This window comes from Diabrotica undecimpunctata, chromosome 1 (genome assembly GCF_040954645.1).
Source record: "Diabrotica undecimpunctata isolate CICGRU chromosome 1, icDiaUnde3, whole genome shotgun sequence".
Taxonomy (NCBI): Eukaryota; Metazoa; Arthropoda; class Insecta; order Coleoptera; family Chrysomelidae; genus Diabrotica; species Diabrotica undecimpunctata.
The window spans coordinates 141025691-141045297 of record NC_092803.1 but is presented as its reverse complement, the minus strand read 5'-3'; the positions used below and the strand labels follow the sequence as shown (position 1 = coordinate 141045297).

The 19607-nt window shown below is 34.0% G+C and overlaps 1 protein-coding gene across 1 annotated transcript in view; it reads right to left on the bottom strand.

Moving 5' to 3' along the window:
• The window catches only part of LOC140432311 (polycystin-2-like protein 1), an 80237-nt gene that overhangs the window by 22413 nt on the left and 38217 nt on the right, over positions 1-19607 (bottom strand). Inside the window, exons 7-11 of the mRNA XM_072520146.1 lie at positions 18482-18714; positions 11035-11265; positions 7095-7184; positions 5425-5577; positions 901-1106 (exon numbers count right to left, since the gene is read on the bottom strand). Of these exons, the coding sequence (XP_072376247.1) occupies positions 901-1106; positions 5425-5577; positions 7095-7184; positions 11035-11265; positions 18482-18714 (913 nt within the window). The remainder of the gene's footprint in view (positions 1-900; positions 1107-5424; positions 5578-7094; positions 7185-11034; positions 11266-18481; positions 18715-19607) is intronic.

The window sequence follows — 19607 nt, the reverse complement described above, 5'->3', positions numbered from 1 at the left end:
TTTAAATAAGCAACCAACAAACACCTGGACCGTAGATAAAATAAAAGAATAGTTAACGAATAAAAATATTACATTTCCTTAATACTGTTTTAACCCTCAATTACTAACGTTAGCTAAAAGTCATGCACAACCAAAAATATATATAGTAGACGAAATTATACATAGCTTTGGACATCGTGTGTTAAGACTATCATTGCCAATTCTATCCAATTGAATATATTTGGGGGATATGCAAAACATATTATGATAACCATATCGGATACAAGGGTTACAGTGACGAGGCAGTCTTGGAAACATGGCAACAAGCATTGGATATTGCCACTCCTGAAATTTGGGCAAAAAGTGTAAAAAAATGTGAAGACTTAATTGAAGAATGATGGATCCGTGAAGGTCACATCGAAGCAGTTAATCCTGTTATAATTTACCATCCAAATGAGGATAGCGACGACAGTGATTATGGCTGTGAATCTGATAGTTGATGATAGTTTTAGGAGATTGGGAGAATAAGAGAATAAGTAAGTTTTTTGTTTTTTTTTAATACTAATTGAATATTCGACTAAATAAAGTACACTATTTAATCACTTAAGTATTGTTACACTTCGTTTAAATCATTTAATTCAAAAACTAACTTGTTTACAATACTAAACTCAATGATAGTAATTATAAAATTCAAAATCTGAATTACAACTGTTCTATAAACTATCAACTCTATATTTATATCATGACTTCATATTTAAATCTAAGGTTTATAAAATATCTACCATAAAAGTATTTTAAAAATGGGGAGAATTTACTATTATACAATTCAGCACATTGGACCATTTAAGTCGATACCTTAAACCGAATTTAAAACAGTCGTATATTCGTGGAATGGAGTATAGCTAGTTTATGTATAATTACTTTTTTAAAACTTCTCTGATTTCTCTCAACGTTGTTTTAATTCCTCTTGAGGGCTTCTTTGGAAAGTATCGTTCGAAGCCCAATTTTCTCATAAATTTTCCGAGTTTTTCTCCTACATATTCTGTCATTTGAAGCTCATCTGGTGCTAAAGCTATTTCTGTTTTAACATCGGAGTAAGTGTCGTTGATAATAGCCAAAAACATATTCTGAAAAATAAAATAATGCTATTCTGAAACTAGTGTCTTGTGGCATTTCATATTATTATTAAAAATTTATATTTATGGAAATTAACCACAGATGTAATTAGAAATATTTTATTTAACGTTTCGACTTCCAGCTTGAAAATGGGTATTATATATACAGAGTGCGCCAAACCTCCGGCTTTCTTTTATTACGGCTAAATTATGGAGTATATAAAAAATGTTTATAACGAAACTGATGTATATCAAAGACGTCTATAATTTAAAATTATTTTCGATTATACATTATTATATATTATATAGGGTCAGTCCAAACAACAGAATGAACCAAAGTTGTGTTTTTAAATCGAACACCCTGTATATTAAAGCAATATAAAGTTAAAACTTTTCGAAATATTAACAGTTTTATTGAGCAAAATGCTAATATTTAAAGGGATGTATATTAGGTCATCTCAGGGGAACCTGTAACCCCTGGAGAGCGCGTTCTCAGGTGGCGGATAGAGGGATGTCCGATCCTGTTAACCGGTAGGTAAGGGGGAAATAAAATACCTCCCGTGGACCAACAGGTAATTCACCGATGATTGCCGGTATAAGCAATCCCCCACTTACTGACCAACAGCTTCGGACGGATGAGTGATTTAGTACGTGGAAGTGTACTCTTTTGTCCAGGGGTTGGGAAACTGGTCCTAAAGGCCGATGAACTAAAAAATTGGTCAAGGGCGTAAGGAAAAAACCAGACTTGGTGACTGAAATAAAGACAGAACGACTAAGTTGAGCTGGTCACGTACAGAGAGCGGAGGAGTAAAGAATCAGAAAGAAAATTTTTCTGGGTGGCTCAGGAAGGAAGAAGGAGTAGAGAAAGACCCCGACTTAGATAGATAGATGGTGTGCAGGATAACGTAAGGAGATTAGAAATCCGACGGCCGCGGCGTTGAATCAACAAGGAAAAATAGTTTCATAATAATCTGAAAAGGAATTTAGTAGCTGCTGTTAATTAAAAAATAATTACTGTTTATTATTCCTTTTATTTTAAAGTTTAACTTTTATGGTGAGTTATATTCTTGATACTGCGTTAAAAGTCTTATGCATGTCAACGCTATATTTTTTTTTAAATTAGGTGAATCTGACAGGACGACTAATCTAATAGGAATACAAGAAACTGGAATTATTCGTCGGAAAATCACTAATAGAGACGGTGACCGCGTGTTTCTATGTGTACTAAAAACAGATGCTCCCAAAAGGAACCGCTTCAGCATTACTAAATCAATAGAATCTTACCGGAGAATAAACTGTTTTGCTCTTCAAACCATACGTTATGTTGTCGTTAAGCGAAAGACATGGGTAAGAAAGACTGTAGGGGTACCAAGAACGGGACAGGTAGGATCAAGAATGTAACCGGGTTGTATTTCAGGATAAATCTCGATCCTGTTTATAAGTCAACGATAGCCGAAGACGAGTTCGCCGAAAACGCGAAAAAAGGCGAGACATTGACTTTTGCGTGGAACTCAGATGCTGTGCTATAACATGGTACGAGTAAACCTCTGATATTTCTGAAAATAAACTAACGCTCTGGTTACATTTATAATAGCTTTAAACCCGTTACCTTTGTAGGCCTAGGACCATTATGTGGCATCATGAAAGATGCTGCAAGAAACGAGGTTCAGAAGAAGAGTTTACTGTAAGGTAAATTAAAATTAAGAAAATAATGAAAAACATAGATAAACTCTTGGATAATTTGATAAACCTCAATAACGAGAGATTAAATTGTCACCAAATACCGAAATGATGACTGGACATTGTCATTAAAGGCAAAACCTATACCAAATAGACTAAGGTAAATAAACCGTGGTCCAGAAAATGCGAAATGGAAGAAAAGACGACCATACACATCCTGTGCAATTGTAACGTGCTTAAGTGATATGAATTGCAGTAATTCACTTGTGATCTGAGGCTTGAACTAGAAGAGATTCTTAAACTACCAATGAGACAACTATTGACCTTTGGTGGGACCACAGGACTTATTGGAGTCTAATGAAAAAAAAAACAAGGTTTGATACAAAAGTCTTATATTTATTCGTTAGCAAGATTACCAGATCTTTCTCCCATTGAACATGTATGGGATATGATAGGCAGAAGTTTTTGGTTTGATGTGGTCCGTTAGTTTACATAGTTCATTCGAATATTTAAAACAATGGTTTCAATGACATCAGCTTCAAAACTACCGACCGATTGCACTGCTAAGCTGTATCTACATGCTGTTGAAACGCCTAATCTACAAAAGAATTAAAATCCACAAGGAAAATAATTCCTGCAGCTGGCTGTATACCACGTATCACAAAAAAGAGGTTAAATCTTTATAAATGGGTATATTTAAAAAACCCTTAAAAGGGTTACATCAAATAACACGAACGTTTTCGGAACAACAGTTCCATCATCAGGTTAAAAATACCTAAAATAAGTATAAACCATTTAATTAAAGCAAACGTGGTTTAAAATTTTGACTAAGGTTAAAAAAGCAAAATGGTTATACTTACAGGTTAACATGCCTGAGCCACCAAAATATTAGGGTAAAAACCCTTTAAAATATATAAAGTTAACAAAGATTGTACATAATGTTATTATTATTATTTGATGTTTAATATTTAATTAAATTTTACTTCAGGTAACATACACCCATGCCTTAAGTGAGTTCCAGCGTCCGGAGAGTAAACCTCTTCAAACGGACTTCAGCTGGTAACTGATTGACAAGATACCCATGAACGGTGTCATGAACAAAATCTCAATGTACCATGAAACAATATTAGTTAAACATAGCATTACTACAGCCAAAAGTTACTTATGTACAATCTTTGGTAACTTTATATATTTTAAAGGGTTTTTACCCCAATATTTTGGTGGCTCAGGCATATTAACCTGTATTTTTAACCTGATGATGGAACTGTTGTTCCGAAAACGTTCGTGTTATTTGATGTAGCCCTTTTAAGGGTTTTTTAAATATACCCATTTACAAAGATTTAACCACAAAATAATTGGTAGAAAAATTTAAATTAGTACCCGTTGAGCAAGCAGGGTTCAAACTTAACCGCAGTTAAACAGATCAGACAAGTTTTCAAATAAAGCTTAAGACATTCGTTGCTTTTACTGACTTATCAGCTGCATACGATACCTTCTAGATACATTCCATGTCAAAAAATGACTAAACTCATTGATAGCATGCTCACCGACAGGCTCTTTCAAGTCATAATGGGCAATTTTAAATCTCAAAATAAAACTTAGTACTGGACTGTCGCAGGAATATGTTTTGGTAATCTTACTGTTTAATTTATATATCGTGGACCTGCCTACAAAAACTTTCCAGAAATTTGGCTACGCTGATGACGGGGCCATGCAGCAAGACACAATAACATGGATATTATAGAAACAGTACTATCGCATAATCTTGACAGTATAGGAGAATATTTCCGCAAATGGAGGCTAAGGCCTAATGCAACCACAACCAAAGTGTGCTGTTTCCATCTAAATAATACCCAAACTAACAAAAAACTCTCCGTTTACTTTGAAAATACACTACTGGCTCATAACTCAACACCAAAATATCTTGGAGAATCTGTTTTTTTAAAGAACACCTATACAGAATGGCAGCAAAGCTAAAACCGCGAAATAATATTATTCAAGAGCTATGCACCACATGGGGTTCCTCAACCTCCGTACTCAGATTATCCGCTCTCGGACTTGTATCTCAATCTCGGTAGCTCAATATGTTTCTATGGTATAGCTCAATAGTAAACACACGAAGATTGTTAATACCTAATTAAACCAGACAATGCGAATGATCTCAGGTACAATTAGACCAACGCCGAACTATTGGCTTCCTATTCTGAGTCACATCCCACCGCCAAAACTACGAAAAAGTTATTATTTTCTCTTGAATATAGAAAAATCCAGACTAGCCATCAACTACCCATCCACCATGACACGCTTAATATCGAAATAAATAGCCTTACCAACATCTAGAGAAGACATTGGGAGAGCGACTTAACATAGGAAGTATACCAAATGGTCTGTAATACGTAAACAACGCTTAACAGAATAAGAACAAACAGCGGTAGATGTGTTGACAGCTAACACAGATGGGGAAAGCCCTTACTCCTGAACGTGACTGTGGTGCACAACGACAGACTGTCCGTCACATTACTAAAGAATGCCCCCGAAAGCGGCTCCATTTAACGTTTTCTGTTATTTTTAATTATGTATTCTTATTGTAGGTATCCCATACCCCCGTACGCCAAATAAATAAATAAGCAAAGTTAAAAGATATACTTACCAATAACACAAAGAAAACTAGAAATATATAAGTTACAAAATATATCGGTGCTAAAATCCTATTAGCTTCTTCGATTTCTGGATAATTGAAGTCGCCCAAAATTGTTCGAAGTAAAGTAAACATTGAAATAGAGAATGTGCTGAAGTTTTCAACCTAAAATTGAAAAATGCATTATGATTATGGTTTTGTGAATAAAATATAGACACATAAATGTGTGTTTCGTGTACTATCACTGTCCTCTTCTTTGGGTCTATTTGTTACTGAATATTATCAATCATTCTGGCAATGGCGATTTTAAATCTCAAATAATTTACGTTTTTCTAATAACGTATCTATTCATTCTTGAAGTATTCTGTTATTTGATATTATATCTCTCCATACATCTCGAAAAACCTCCAGTCTCTTTGTTTTTGCTTCACTTAAGATGCACAACTGTTCATTACGTTCACAGTACCTTAATCCGAAAAAACTGCTGTCGGGGTATCAAGACAATAGCAACGCGCAAGAAATGACGAATTGTACCCTATTCAATCAAACCTACAAGGCCGTTGGGTTTTAAAAAATAACTATCTCGAACGTTCTACTGGATGTATCAGGCTGCACTTATTTTCATTTTATAGTGTATTCACAAATTTTCGACTACCGATTTTTGAGAATGAGGTCACTTCGCGGTGGAGCGCTGTAAGAAACGGACGCTTTCATTGTAGAAGTCCGAATTTGGTCATCGGGGCTTCGATGTTAGCAGTCAAAGAAGAGCAACGGCAGCGACTGAGTAGTGAAATTCGTTTTCGTGGAGTTTTGGAAAAACTGGCAAAGTTTTCACGGCAAATTCCATGTGTGTGTGTGTGTGTGAGAAGAAGGTAATTTGAGCTTAAAATGCAGTATGGCAATCTTTTTAAAGTGAGCTAATCTCCGCTTTTTGTAAGCTGTATCTTGTGACAAGCGATTTGATAGCAGCCGAGTTTGAAGGATCACATAATGTAAACATCCAGGATAACCAGAAGTTCAGTTTTGGTATTTGATTTGATTTCTCCCAGGATTTGTCCAGCCTCCATTTTGTTTCTTTCAAAGGTCAGGTTTTGATTGTTTGAAGTTTGTGGGACAATGTTTTCTGTTCAATTACTGACGCCTAAAATTAGCACTTTGGGTATTACGTAAATAATAAGGGTCTGATTTATATGCAGGTGTAAAGAAGGGTCTATTTAAATTGGTTGTATTGTAGCAACGGGTCGGTGCTACAGATCTTCTTCTTAGAGTGCCATATTCCTACGGAACGTCGGCGACTACCATGCTTATAATATTTTTATACAGATCTCGGTCTTGCGCTACGTGTAGCAATTGGTCCGCTGTCAAACCTGTCCACTGCCGCAAATTCCTCAACCAAGAGAGTTTCTTCCGTCCTATCCATTTCTTTCCTTCGATTTTACCGTTGAGAATTAGCCGAAGGAACTCATATCTTGGTCCTCTGATTATATGTCCAAGATATTCTAGTTTACGCCTCTTAATAATATTTAAGTGCTACAGATATTATGTAAATAATCTTTCTTATATATATGAAAAGGTCTGTAATGTATGAGAAGAAGACATTTAACCAGACCTTTTTTGCGGTTAAGTAAATATATTTACAAAAAAAAAATATATAGTACAGAGACGTACTAATGATTGCATACCTGATGTCCAAATAGTAAATATCCAAGTTCGGCATAAGCAAAAAATATAATAAAAAACATCATTGAAAATCCTAGAATATCCAAAGCGCACTAAAAAATAAATTGTTCATTAGTTAAATAGTTAGAATGGAAACAATTATTTAACAAATGTTTTAAAAACATTTTGTGTTAAAAAAGAATTGAATGGTAAGAATTTAATGAACGTTGGTAGTTAATTGAGTCAGTAGACTGAACTACTTCTTCTTCTTCTAATGGCGCTACAACCCTTTGTGAGTCTTGGCCTGCTTAACAATGTTCTTCCATTCTGCCCTGTCGGATACTTTCCTTCGCCACTGCCTGATGTTCATGGTTTTAAGATCCCTCTCTACGTCGTCTATCCATCTTTTACGGGGCCTTCCTCTTGTTCTGTTTCCTTGGGGCTTCCATCTCTGGACTACTTTTACAGCTCGAGTATCTGGCATTCTTTCTAGGTGACCAAGCCAGTTTAGTCTTTGTGACTTTACAAATCTGACAATATCTGCGCTCTGCATTAGTTCATCCAGCTCGTGGTTCATTTTAATTCTCCACGAACCATCGCTGCATTGGGTTGGTCCAAATATTTTCCTTAGTATTTTGCGCTCAAATATTCTCAGTTGATTTTCATCAGTGGTTGAGAGGGTCCACGTTTCACATCCATATGTGACCACTCGTCTAATTACTGTTTTGTAGATTCTCAGCTTAGACTCATGATTCAGTAACTTAAGTTTTCATTAAGTCTTTGTATGCATAAAAGCACTTATTACCACTAAGAATCCGTGCTTGTATTTCTTGACTGATGTTGTTGTCATTTATTATTGAGCCTAGGTAGGGAAAAGTGGAGGCATATTTGTAGGTATGGTTGTCTACCTTCAGATTCTCATGTTCATTCGATTTTGTGTACTCCATATATTTTGTTTTGCTTTCATTCAGTTCTATAACTTTTTCGCTTAATACCCTTTTGTTGCGGCTTATTATGGCAACATCATCCGCATATGCGCATATTTGCATAGATCTTGTATTAATACAGCCGTTTATATCCAGTTTTCAATAACAGCTTCTAAAATTAGATTAAAAAGTGTTGTTGATAAGGCATCCCCTTGTCTAACTCCATTTTCAATATCAAAGGCCTGCGTCATATCTCCATCTATTCTCACCATAGCTAGCTTTGAAACCCTCCAGAGTCATTCGTATAAGTTTAACCAACTTATTGGGTATCCCTAATATAGATAGTTGCTTTAACATCTTTTGCGGTCGATTAGTTTATGGATACGCCTCCATAGCGCATGTCCACCATTCTTTATCAGTTCTGCAGTTATTCCATCTGTGCCAGGTGCTTTGTTATTTTTTAGATGTTTTATGACATTTATCGTTTCTTCCAATGTTGGTTGCTCAACTAGTTGTTCTGCTGTGTGGTGAATTATCTCTTCATCTTCGTGTTGTTATTTTTCTGGGTTTAATAACAGCTCTTGAAAATGCACTTTCCACCTTTTCAATATTTCCTCTTTCTTGCTGATAATTGCCCCGTTTTTGTCCTTGCAAACTGTTGATCTTGTCATGTATCCTTGGGTGCATTGCTTGGCTTCCTTGTAAAATTTTCTAGTCTCTCTTCTGTTATTATAATCTGTAATTTGTTGTATTTTTCTATTCAACATTTCTCTCTTTTTCCTTCTGCATATTTTCTTTGCATCTTTTCTGAGTTCTTCATATGCCTTTCTGAACTACTACTGTGACAAATAAAAACCTTAATATTACAAAAAAAGATTACTACAAAAAATAAGGAACATTATGCAGCCACTGTTAATGGTAATCTTAAGCCTACTGAATTTTTGCTAACCTTGTCAAATAATCGCTGCAATTTATGGCAACCATGCATAATTAGATAAAAAAATAATACCCTTAACACCAAAAAAATATATTGGACATTTTGTGAAGAAAAAACTGCACAAACTAGAGACTGGTTTGGATTTTCATTAATTTAACTATTTCGACCTGTTACAAATCAGATCAAAATTGCTACATTGATCTCCAGTCTCCAACGAGAAGATGAAACCTTCATTATTTATACAAAGCTTATTAATAAATCTGCTTCAATATTAACTGCTTAATTAGCAATTATCTAGGCGGAACCAAGATCAAACAAAAGAGCAATTTGTTTATTATAAACAGAATACAAAATGTTTAATTGAAATAATTAAAAATCATTTTTGGTTTTTATTATATACGGGGTGAAACGGAAATGCTACACACCAACAATTTTAAATTCTGTACTTCCACTGGCTGGCCCCATAGGTGGCTCTGTCATTTTCTTAAATTATTTCTTCTCTTGTGCACGTCCCTCTTATCTCTGTGCAGCATAGTAGATGATGACTATCCTGAACTGAGCCACAGTCGCAGGTATCGTCCTTCTGATATCTTCAATTTTTCAGGTTACTAGCATAACGTGAAACGCCGGTTCTTAGTCTGTTTAGCACTTTTCATGTCGAATACGGCAAATTGTATCCATCAGCCATTTCCTCTGAGGGAACAAAATGTGTTGTGCTTGCCTTAGGTGTATTTGGTGCATCTTTTTCGCTTCGGGTATAGATATTGATTTTTTCAAAAAGCTTTTCTGCGATATTAGTCTACTTGGCGAAGTCAGGTGGTCATACAAGGGGTGTCTTGTATCCGTCTCCTGCTTGTCTTTTTCTACCTCTGACGTTACCTGTCTTTTGATAGGTGGTGGAGCGATTCCAACTATGGAGTAGATATTTTCGATAGGTGTCGATTTTAGGCGACATTATATTATACGAACCATTTTATAAATGCTAGAAATATTGAAAACAGCTGTATTGGACGATAAAGTAAAAATAAATTGATAAGAATAAAATTTGAACAAGAACTATCAGATGAAATAAATATAAAAAGAGGAGTGGGACAAGGCTGTATACTATCGCCTTTACTCTGTAACTTGTATTTTGAAGAAATATTTAAGGAAGCCCTAATGGAGACAACAGAAGGTATTATTGTTAAATATGTAACCGTAAACAATATAAGATATGACGACGATACCTTAGTGTTGACTAATTGCGAAGAAGGCATTCAACATCTAATGAACAAAATAAAACAAACATGTGATCAGTATGGATTAAAACTCAATGTTAAAAAGACTAAATATATGAGAGTTAGCAAACAAAACTATATACAGTATGACGGTATAAAAGTCGGAGATGCCGTACTGGACAGAGTAGATAAACTCATGTATCTCGGCAGTAATATCAATGTCAGTTGGGATTCAACCGTAGAAATTACAAGTGGCATAGAATAAGCCCGAGGCACTCTTGTAAAAATAAGGAACGTACTTTACAGTCACGATCTTAGTATTGACCTTCGCGTTCGAATGACATATTGCTATATTTTTTCAGTATGAAGTGGAAGCGTGGACCCGAAGTGAGGCGATGCTTAAACGCCTGCAAGCCTTTGAGATATGGTTATATAGACGACTAATACGAATAAACTGGATCGACATAGTTAGAACTGAGGAGGTCCTTAGACGCCTGAACCAAACAACACAACTGGTAAATATAATAAAGAGACGCAAGTTGGAATACTTCGGTCATATTGTGAGACAAGCTGAAAAATATGAACTTTTACATCTGATCATTCAGGGAAAGATCCAAGGTAAACGTGGTCCTGGTAGAAGAAGAACATCATGGCTGAAAAATCTAAGACATTGGTACGGAAAATCGACTACATCACTATTTAGAGCTGTTATCAATAATTTTATTTGTGGCGGCGCTTGTTACAAACAAAAACTAACCAATTTTATATAAGTATCTAGAAATTATAAGGTTTACAAACACTATTGGAAATCGAAATTACCACAACACACAACAAGTCGAATACCTATAGCTTCCTATTTTAAAAAATATAAACAATTACTTACCCTGTTCAATGTATTATTTAGCTGTCCCATAGTTCTGTTAAAGTTCAAAAATTTAAACGCCTTTAAATATATTAAACATAAGGCAATAGCAAGAATGTTGGTCCGTTTTTGTTCAAGATCGTTGACAAACTCCAAGTTACCGTACTCCTTAGGACTTTTTTTGATTTTTTCAATAGCAGAAGGTACTTTCAACATAATAATTAGATATAAAATTAATCCAATAAGCATTAGCTGGAATAAAACATATTTATTACAAAAATAAATATTTTTTAAATCATGTCATGTAACAAAACTATGTAGGATTAAGTATTTCCTTTTTTTAAATAAAATTTATAAAAATAATTTAAAAGTAAATTAATAAAATAATAAAAACAAATTAGTAGGTAAACGACATGTAACAACAAATTATGTAGATAAAAATTATTTTCTCCTTCCTTTTTTTGTAATAAGCAATGTTACGGTTGTTTTGCGTTGTTGTCTGCGGAAAATGTCCACATTTTCCGCAGACGTCCAATGCTTCTTCGGCTTTTTAAAGATTTGTCTCCTCTTGGCCTTGATCACCTTTATGTCTTTTATTCTAATTCCATTTTTTTATTTAATATCCAATCAGGCATATTTTCTACTTATTTTTCTTATATCTTTATGTCCTTCCATATTCATAAATTTCTTCTTTTTAGCATACCATCTCCTATCGAACTTGGTAATCATCAGCACTGTTTGGACTTTAGGTTAGGTCAGGTTAGGTTTAATATTAGTAGGCGTTTAATTACACTTCCACTTTTTAACTTTATCTCCAGCCTTTCTAAGAAAAATGATACAGCAGCATATGTATTAAAATAGAAGAACTACAGAAAAATAATGACACGTTTAATATGTACAAAAAGATGCAAGAGATAACTGGACCATATAGGTAAACTTCAAGTAGTCAACAAGGAAGTATCATAGTCAATGAACAAGACAAACTGGAGAGGTGGAGGGAATATATTAAGGAATTGTTTGGTGATGAAAGAATATAAATACAAATCGAAAATAGATTGACTGGTCCAAGCATAACCTTCGATGAAATGGAAACAGCTATACAACGATTAAAGAATAGGAAAGCAACTGGTCCAGATGAAATTCCCAGCGAAATAATCAAACTACTTCACAATAAAGGCAAATATTTTCTTTTAAACCTCTTCAATAAAATATACGAAATAGGGCATATACTAACAGACTGGCTACTGTCAACATTTGTAATCATACTAAAAAAATGTAGCGATCATCGCACTATTAGTCTAAGGAGCCATGTACTGAAAATTTTCTTAAGAATACTGCACTCGAGAATTTACAACAAAATAGAAGTATAACTAAGCGAAAGACAGTTTGGTTTCAGAAACACCCTGGGAACCAGAAAAACATTATTAAGTTTGAAGGTCCTGGTTCAAAGATGTAGGGATACATAACAACCGGTATATATGTTTTATCGACTTCAAAAAAGCCTTTGACCGGGTTGCACACGGCAAACTGATAGGTGTTGTGAAAAAGGTGGGAATTGATGACCAAGACCTACGTATTATTAAAAATTTGTATTAACATCAATGTGCAAACGAATTAGTCAGAATACGGCGGAAGGAGTGGAAATAAGACGTGGAGTGAGGCAAGCGAGTATTTTATCGCCTCTACTTTTTAATATCTACTCCGAATTTATTTTCAAAGAAGCCTTAGATGAAGATGCTGGCATTAAATTCAACCGGATTAATATAAAAAATCTCAGATACACAGACGACACGGTACTGATTGAATCCAATAAAAAGAGTTGCAAATACTTATAAACAGTTACATAGCAAAACAGAGTTACAACCAATGAACAAAAGAGCGTATGGAATAAGGCCGAAGAAGAACATCCTGGCTTCGAAATCTCGGAAATCTCTTCTGCCTAAACAAAATTATTATTGTCAATATGATCGCCAACATTCGATAATCGGACAGGGTACTAAAATAAGAGGAAGAAGCACTTCCAATCCCCAAAGTCTATACTGGTCCTACTTTTTACAAAAAGAAACTTTTTTCTTGCAATATCTGTCTATTAGCGATTGATGTATGTCTTTAAAGAACATACATCAATAGGGAAAAATAAAAACTGGTGTTTAAATGAAGTGTGGCTTCGTTTACTAGCTCTAGGAAATTTTAAGGAAATAATACATATATTTCCACAGATTGGACACTCAATATCAATATGTATATTCCCCAGGTAACTGGGAAAACATGCTGAGAACATGCTAAAAGAAAAATTCATTCTTCGTTTGCAAGAAGAATCAAGAAGATTTTGTAAAAGCTTCTAAAATGAGAAACCATTTTGTACTACCCAAGTCTACACCTGTTAATTCATGTAATATTAGAAATGTTGTGCAAATGCACTTCTCTGCTGAGAACTTTAAACATATTAAAATAAAAAGAAAACTTTATTCGAAATCTTTGGAAAAATATACTACAGGGCTTGGTATTGAACCTAATAAACTTGGAGCATGTACTTTCATGTTGGAATGGATTCCCAGCACATTGGAATGGAGTTTTACAGGTCATTATTTTGATAATTCCAGGTAATGTATGCCTTGTTTCTATTATTTTGGTTGTGTTTGCGTCTAATAATGATCTTTAACAAATTTGTTTTATTTTTACACTTTATTTGTATTTCAAACTATAGTATTTTTATTATAATTATCATTTTACTTGTAAAACTTAAATCCATTCTCCTGCTCTGAGAAATGTAATTGCAGTACAGTATGTAATAGGTAAACTTTTAAGTTCTGTTTCTGAATAATTGTGGAAATGTGACTTATCATTATCATTCGATCCCATTAATTGTTCTTATTGTAGATTTATAGAGAGATGGTATGACTTTAAACTTTTTGCAAAGTTGATATTGTCTTTTGTTGCGGTGTTTTCTTCCACCAAATCAAAGCGACATAAATATTTGTGGATCTGACAGACGGTATATATAATCAATAAATCATTTTAGGTTTTAGACCCACTTTAACCTAGAGATGAGGCACAGTAGACCTCTGAGGTCGAGTGGAAGGGTGGTTAAGCGTCCACTCATATAGCCTAACCTAACCTTACCAACCTAACCTAACCTAATGTAGGTTTTAGACCCGTGTTTTGTTATTTCTGTAATCTCACTCTCTCTCATATAGCCACTTTCTTTACGAGAAGTTGACTATTGACCTTAATGTCATTTGTAAATTTCCATCTTTATATTTAAGCTTAACATGTTATTATTAGATAATTGATTTTGTTTCCTGAAAAATGGCTTTGGCAGAGCCAATCAGCCAGACTTATTTTTGTTTGTTTTTAAAGTCAACTGAATTCTAATTATTATTGATTGCAGATTCATAGTCAAAATTTTCTTATTATCAGCAAATAGGGCAAAACAATATATATTACTACACATATATTGTTTTTATAGCTACATAAATTTTGTTTTGTTTTATTTTGTTTTTTAATTGTTTTCTTATTTTAATATGTGTCTCCTCTTCTACCGTACAGAACAGACAAGTACTTTCTTCTGTCAAGCTCATACGATTCAAATGCTTATTAAGCCTACAATGTCCAGTCAGCAGTACTAATATCATCCTGATAATCCTTCGATTTTGAGTTAGTAAGTCGACTGTGAGTTTGGTTGAATGTTCCATAATGAACTTTTTAGCTTATCTTTATTCTGGTGCATTTCTTTACCATTATAAAGATTAATAGATCTTCTAGTTCTTATACCCTGAAATACAGGCTAGTGTCAATATATTTTAGGATCTAACCTTGTAAAGTTAGAAAACAAATAGTTCCACACAAGATTTAATTACCCTGCTTTAAAATATTATTATTAACCTCATAATAGAACTGAGGGTCTTTCAAGTAGCTTGTATATTGGAGTAGATCACGATGCAATCATTCTCCTACTTTCGACCTATTAGTTCCTTAGTACACCTTTGTATAGTGGCAATTTTAGCCTGGAATATATGTTTCCATATGGTGACATATGTTTCCAAGCTTATCTGAATTTTGTCCTCGTCCGTGATGTCATTAGATTTGTAGATCTTTTTTTTTAATATATTAATTTGGGTTATATATTTTTTTATTTTTGTTTTGTTCTTTTTTAATTTTTTTATTTTGTTTTTAACTCCTTTATATCTTATTTTGTCTATTAATTTGTGGTATATTTTTTTATATTTTCAAACCATATTAACAGATTATGCCTATGTACTATTTATAACTTGTATTTACATATTTTAATAAGTACGTAAAGGCAATGAAGAATTTCCATATTTGAAAATATTAAAAGACTAAGGTTTATTGGAAAACAACACTTGGAATTTATTAGGTGGAGGAGCTATATGATGCTGAAGAAACGCTGAATATAAACGAATACGAAGCAGATATAAGTGCTAAAATCAATGACGAAGAGGTAGAAGCAAAGATCAAGAAGCTAAAAAGCAGAAAATCACCTGGAACAGATGGTATACAGTATACTTGCAAGTAAACTGTTACAACTATTTACAACAAAATCTTAAACGACACAGAAACACCAGAGTAACGGCATAAGAGCATCACAATCCCCATATTTAAAAAAGGACAAAAAACTTGCCCATAAAACTACAGAGGAATCTTCTTCTTCTTAAAGTGCCTATCCGTTCCGGATGTTGGCGATCATCACGGCTATCTTTACTTTATTTATTGCAGCGCGGAACAGTTCAGTGGTAGTCGTGTTATACCACTTTCGTAAATTTTGAAGCCAGGAAATGCGTCTTCTTCCGGGTCCTCTCTTACCATTTACTTTCCCTTGGAGAATCAGCTGGAGAAGGCCGTAACGTTCTTGATTTCTCATTACATGTCCTAGATATTCTAACTTTTTAGTTTTGACGGTCATGAGAATTTCACATTCTTTCCCCATTCTACGCAGGACCTCCACATTAGTAACTTTGTCAACCCAGGATATACGTAAGATGCGCCTATAACACCACATTTCGAAAGCTTCGAGCCGATTCATAGATGCAACAGTCAGTGTCCATGCTTCCATTCCGTAGAGCAGAACTGTGAATATGTAGCAGTTCAATAGACGGCATTTTGTTTTTAATGATATGTCTCGACTGTTGAAAATGGTTCTCATTCTAACGAATGCTGCTTTTGCTTTTATTATTCGCTGTTTAATTTCTGTTGAGTGGTCCCATTGGCTATTTAAATTGGTGCCTAGATATGTATATTGCTCGACTCTTTCGATATTCTGTTGGTTGATTGTAAGATGAGCGTTTAGTATTGGTTTTTTACTAATTGTCATAAATTTGGTTTTCTTTATGTTAAGAGCTAGTCCGTATCTGTTGCTGACTTCTGTTATGCGATTTGTTAATATCTGTAAGTCATTCAGATTATCGGCAAAAACTATAGTGTCATCTGCATATCTAATGTTATTCAACCATTCACCGTTTATTAGTATTCCTTTCGCACAACCGTCTAAAGCTTCCTTAAATACCCATTCAGAATAAATGTTGAACAACAATGGAGACAAAATACAGCCCTGTCGTACTCCACGTTCTATTACAATTTTATCAGTTAACTGGTCTTCTATTTTGATTTTGGCCGTTTGATTGTAGTAAATGTTTCTGATAATTCTAAGATCTTTGTTGTCAATTCCAATTTCTTGCATTAGAGTCATTAATTTGTCATGTTTTACTCTGTCAAATCATCATCATCATCATCAGTAGCTCGACAACCCTTTATGGGTCCTGGCTTGTTCTAGGATTTTCCGCCATTCTGTTCTGTTCCTTGCTTTGTTTTTCCAGTTGGTAATCTTAAGTGTTTTCAGATCTTGCTCCACTTGTTCCATGTATCTAAGTTTGGGTCTTCCCTTTGACCTTCTTCCTACTGGTGTTTGTCTCATAATATGTTTCGTAATATGAAACAGATGCTAAGAGTTGCCGAAATAAAAACCCTAAGAACAATAATGGGCAAAACAAGAAGAGACAGGGTGAGAAATACATACGTCAGAGAGAAGTGCAAAATTCAAGATATTGTAAGATGGGGAACGCAGCGTAAGAGGATGTGGTACAATCATGTAAGACGAATAAATGAGAATAGACTTCCAAAAATTGCCTTAGAAAACAACTCGCCCGGTTCAAGACCTCCCGGAAGACCACCTAAAAGATGGAGGGATAGTTGGCAATCTCTCTTCCAGGAAATTAACCAGAGGCAGCTTCAGAATTAAACAGATCGAAAGATCTCCAAGAAGTAGAAGAAGAAGAAGAAGAATTTATTAATTCCTTATTAAGTTCGTTTATATTATTAATTTGTAAAACTTATTCTAATATATGTGTTAGATTGCCTATTTTGTCACAAGTACAATTGGGAGTATTTGATAAGCCGATTACATGCATGTAAGATGGCGTAAGAGCATGATTTGCTCTCAGCCGATTAATGGTCTGTATAAAATGTCGATTAGATTATCTGTAAAATAATATTCTTGAGGGTATTCTGGGGTTACAATGATAGAAGGTTATGCCAATCTTACATTTTCTGTAATGTGAATGCCAATTATTGTTAAAATTTTATCTACTAACAGTATTAATATCTGTGGCTGGAATTAAATTTTTGTTTACTTTTTCTTCGCATACTTGCATACATGCTGATTTAGTCAAATTGTCAACGATTTCATTGCCTTTTACTTTCAAATGGCCCTTGAGCCATGTAATTGTTATATTTAATCCTAATTATATAGATTCAAAAAGAATTTTAATAATTTTCAGTTCAATGTGGTTTATGTGTTTGACTGTTTAATCTGTGGACCACGCTTTTACTATCAGTAAATATAACATAGTTGCTAAAAGTCGACTAGTTTTAGTCGGATTCAGTAGTACATACTGAAGAGCAAACATTACTGCCATCATTTTTGCTGTGTATATTGAGCATTCACTGGATAAGCTATACTGGTCATGGTAATTTTTATTTTCTGCACGGTCCGTTCCATTTGCATCTTTTGACCGATTAGCAAAGATGTACTGATAATTTGTCCATTATTCTTTCATATCCATCATCATATCTATAATATTAATCATATTTGGGAGCCAATATGAGTTTAAGTAACATATTTTAACCTTTCTGGAAAATAGTGTTTTTGTCATTTCACCGTAGTAGGGCGGAATTTGGCTTTTCTAGAGAACTTCATTAATAATTATACTTTATCGTTCTTAGCTAAATGCTATTTCTGTAAAAACATTTTTTAGTTTAGTTTTGTTTAAATAACTAGAAAAATAACAGCTATTATGTAGAAAGAATAATCAGTGAGGTACAGTGGCAAAAACTAATTATGAACTACAGATGAAAAGAGAACAGGGTAAAGTATCTAAAGATATCTTGTTTTAAATGCTAAATATGCCAAATAATGTATTTTTTTTGTATGGCTTAATGTTTGGATACTTACGGCTATAATTGCTAGATCCACGTAATTCCAGAATTTAAAAAAGTAACGTCTTCGAAAATACATCATCTCCCGTATTTCCTCCAAAATATAATAAAATATAAATATATAAGAAAACACTTTGCATATCAAAATGACTAAGTCCCATTTTGTTTGGAATTGTATAAGGCTAATAGTCCGTATATGATCTGACGGAATGACTCCTCCTGTTGAGGGAAACTCAAAAACAAGTTTTGCTAAAAGTATTAAAGCTAAATTAGTTGCAATATTTGAAGTATTTTTTTTTTAATTTAATAGTATTAACTTAATTTTTTGAAGCGAAGCTTCTATATTGGCGTCGTATTACTTTTTTCTCTACAGTAAAACGATGAGGTGCAGGTCACGGAACTAGCATCTCTGCTTCGTCAGACACTTGGGCTGATACAAATTCTAACTCGGAAAGTCCAACGAATGTCTTCTGAATATTTGCCACTCCAGTGGTTAGCGTACAGAGGTGCCATCTACTTTGATGGCCATGAACGAAAACGATTTGGTAAAATATTAAAACGATGTACTAAAATTGTTTTCTGTCCTCTGGGCTATAGGAAATGTGCCAAAAGTTAAATCTTTTAGCAAAAGCTGCTATTGCCTTAATAAAATGAAAAAAAAAAGAGGAAATTACTGTTAATGATTAAGAAAGGTTGTTGGCAAAAAATAAATTGTCATAATTTCAAAACTTAAAAGACAGTTAAATTGTAGCTCTAATCACATATTCAGCCCTATTCTGTAACGACAAATCGAATAGAAATGAGTCAAATCGAATAGAGGTCAGCAAGTCGGATCGGAATTGTAGGAATCGGTATTCTGTAACTCATCTCGACCTCTACTCTCGGAATGTTGTGTAGAAATTGATTTCGACTTGACAAGCTCTGTCGAGATCAAGTTTCGACATCGAAATTGGTCTTGACGCTTGCGCATTGGTATCATTATTGTTTTGACATTGACATTCCTATTTTTTGACTTGTTGATATAAATTAGCGGTTGATTCATTTTTGTAGCTGCTTCATTTTTTAGTCTGTGGTGTTATTTATGTAGATTTATTTAAATAAAGTTTACTAAATAATTTAACTGCTCAGCAGATGTCTTTTTC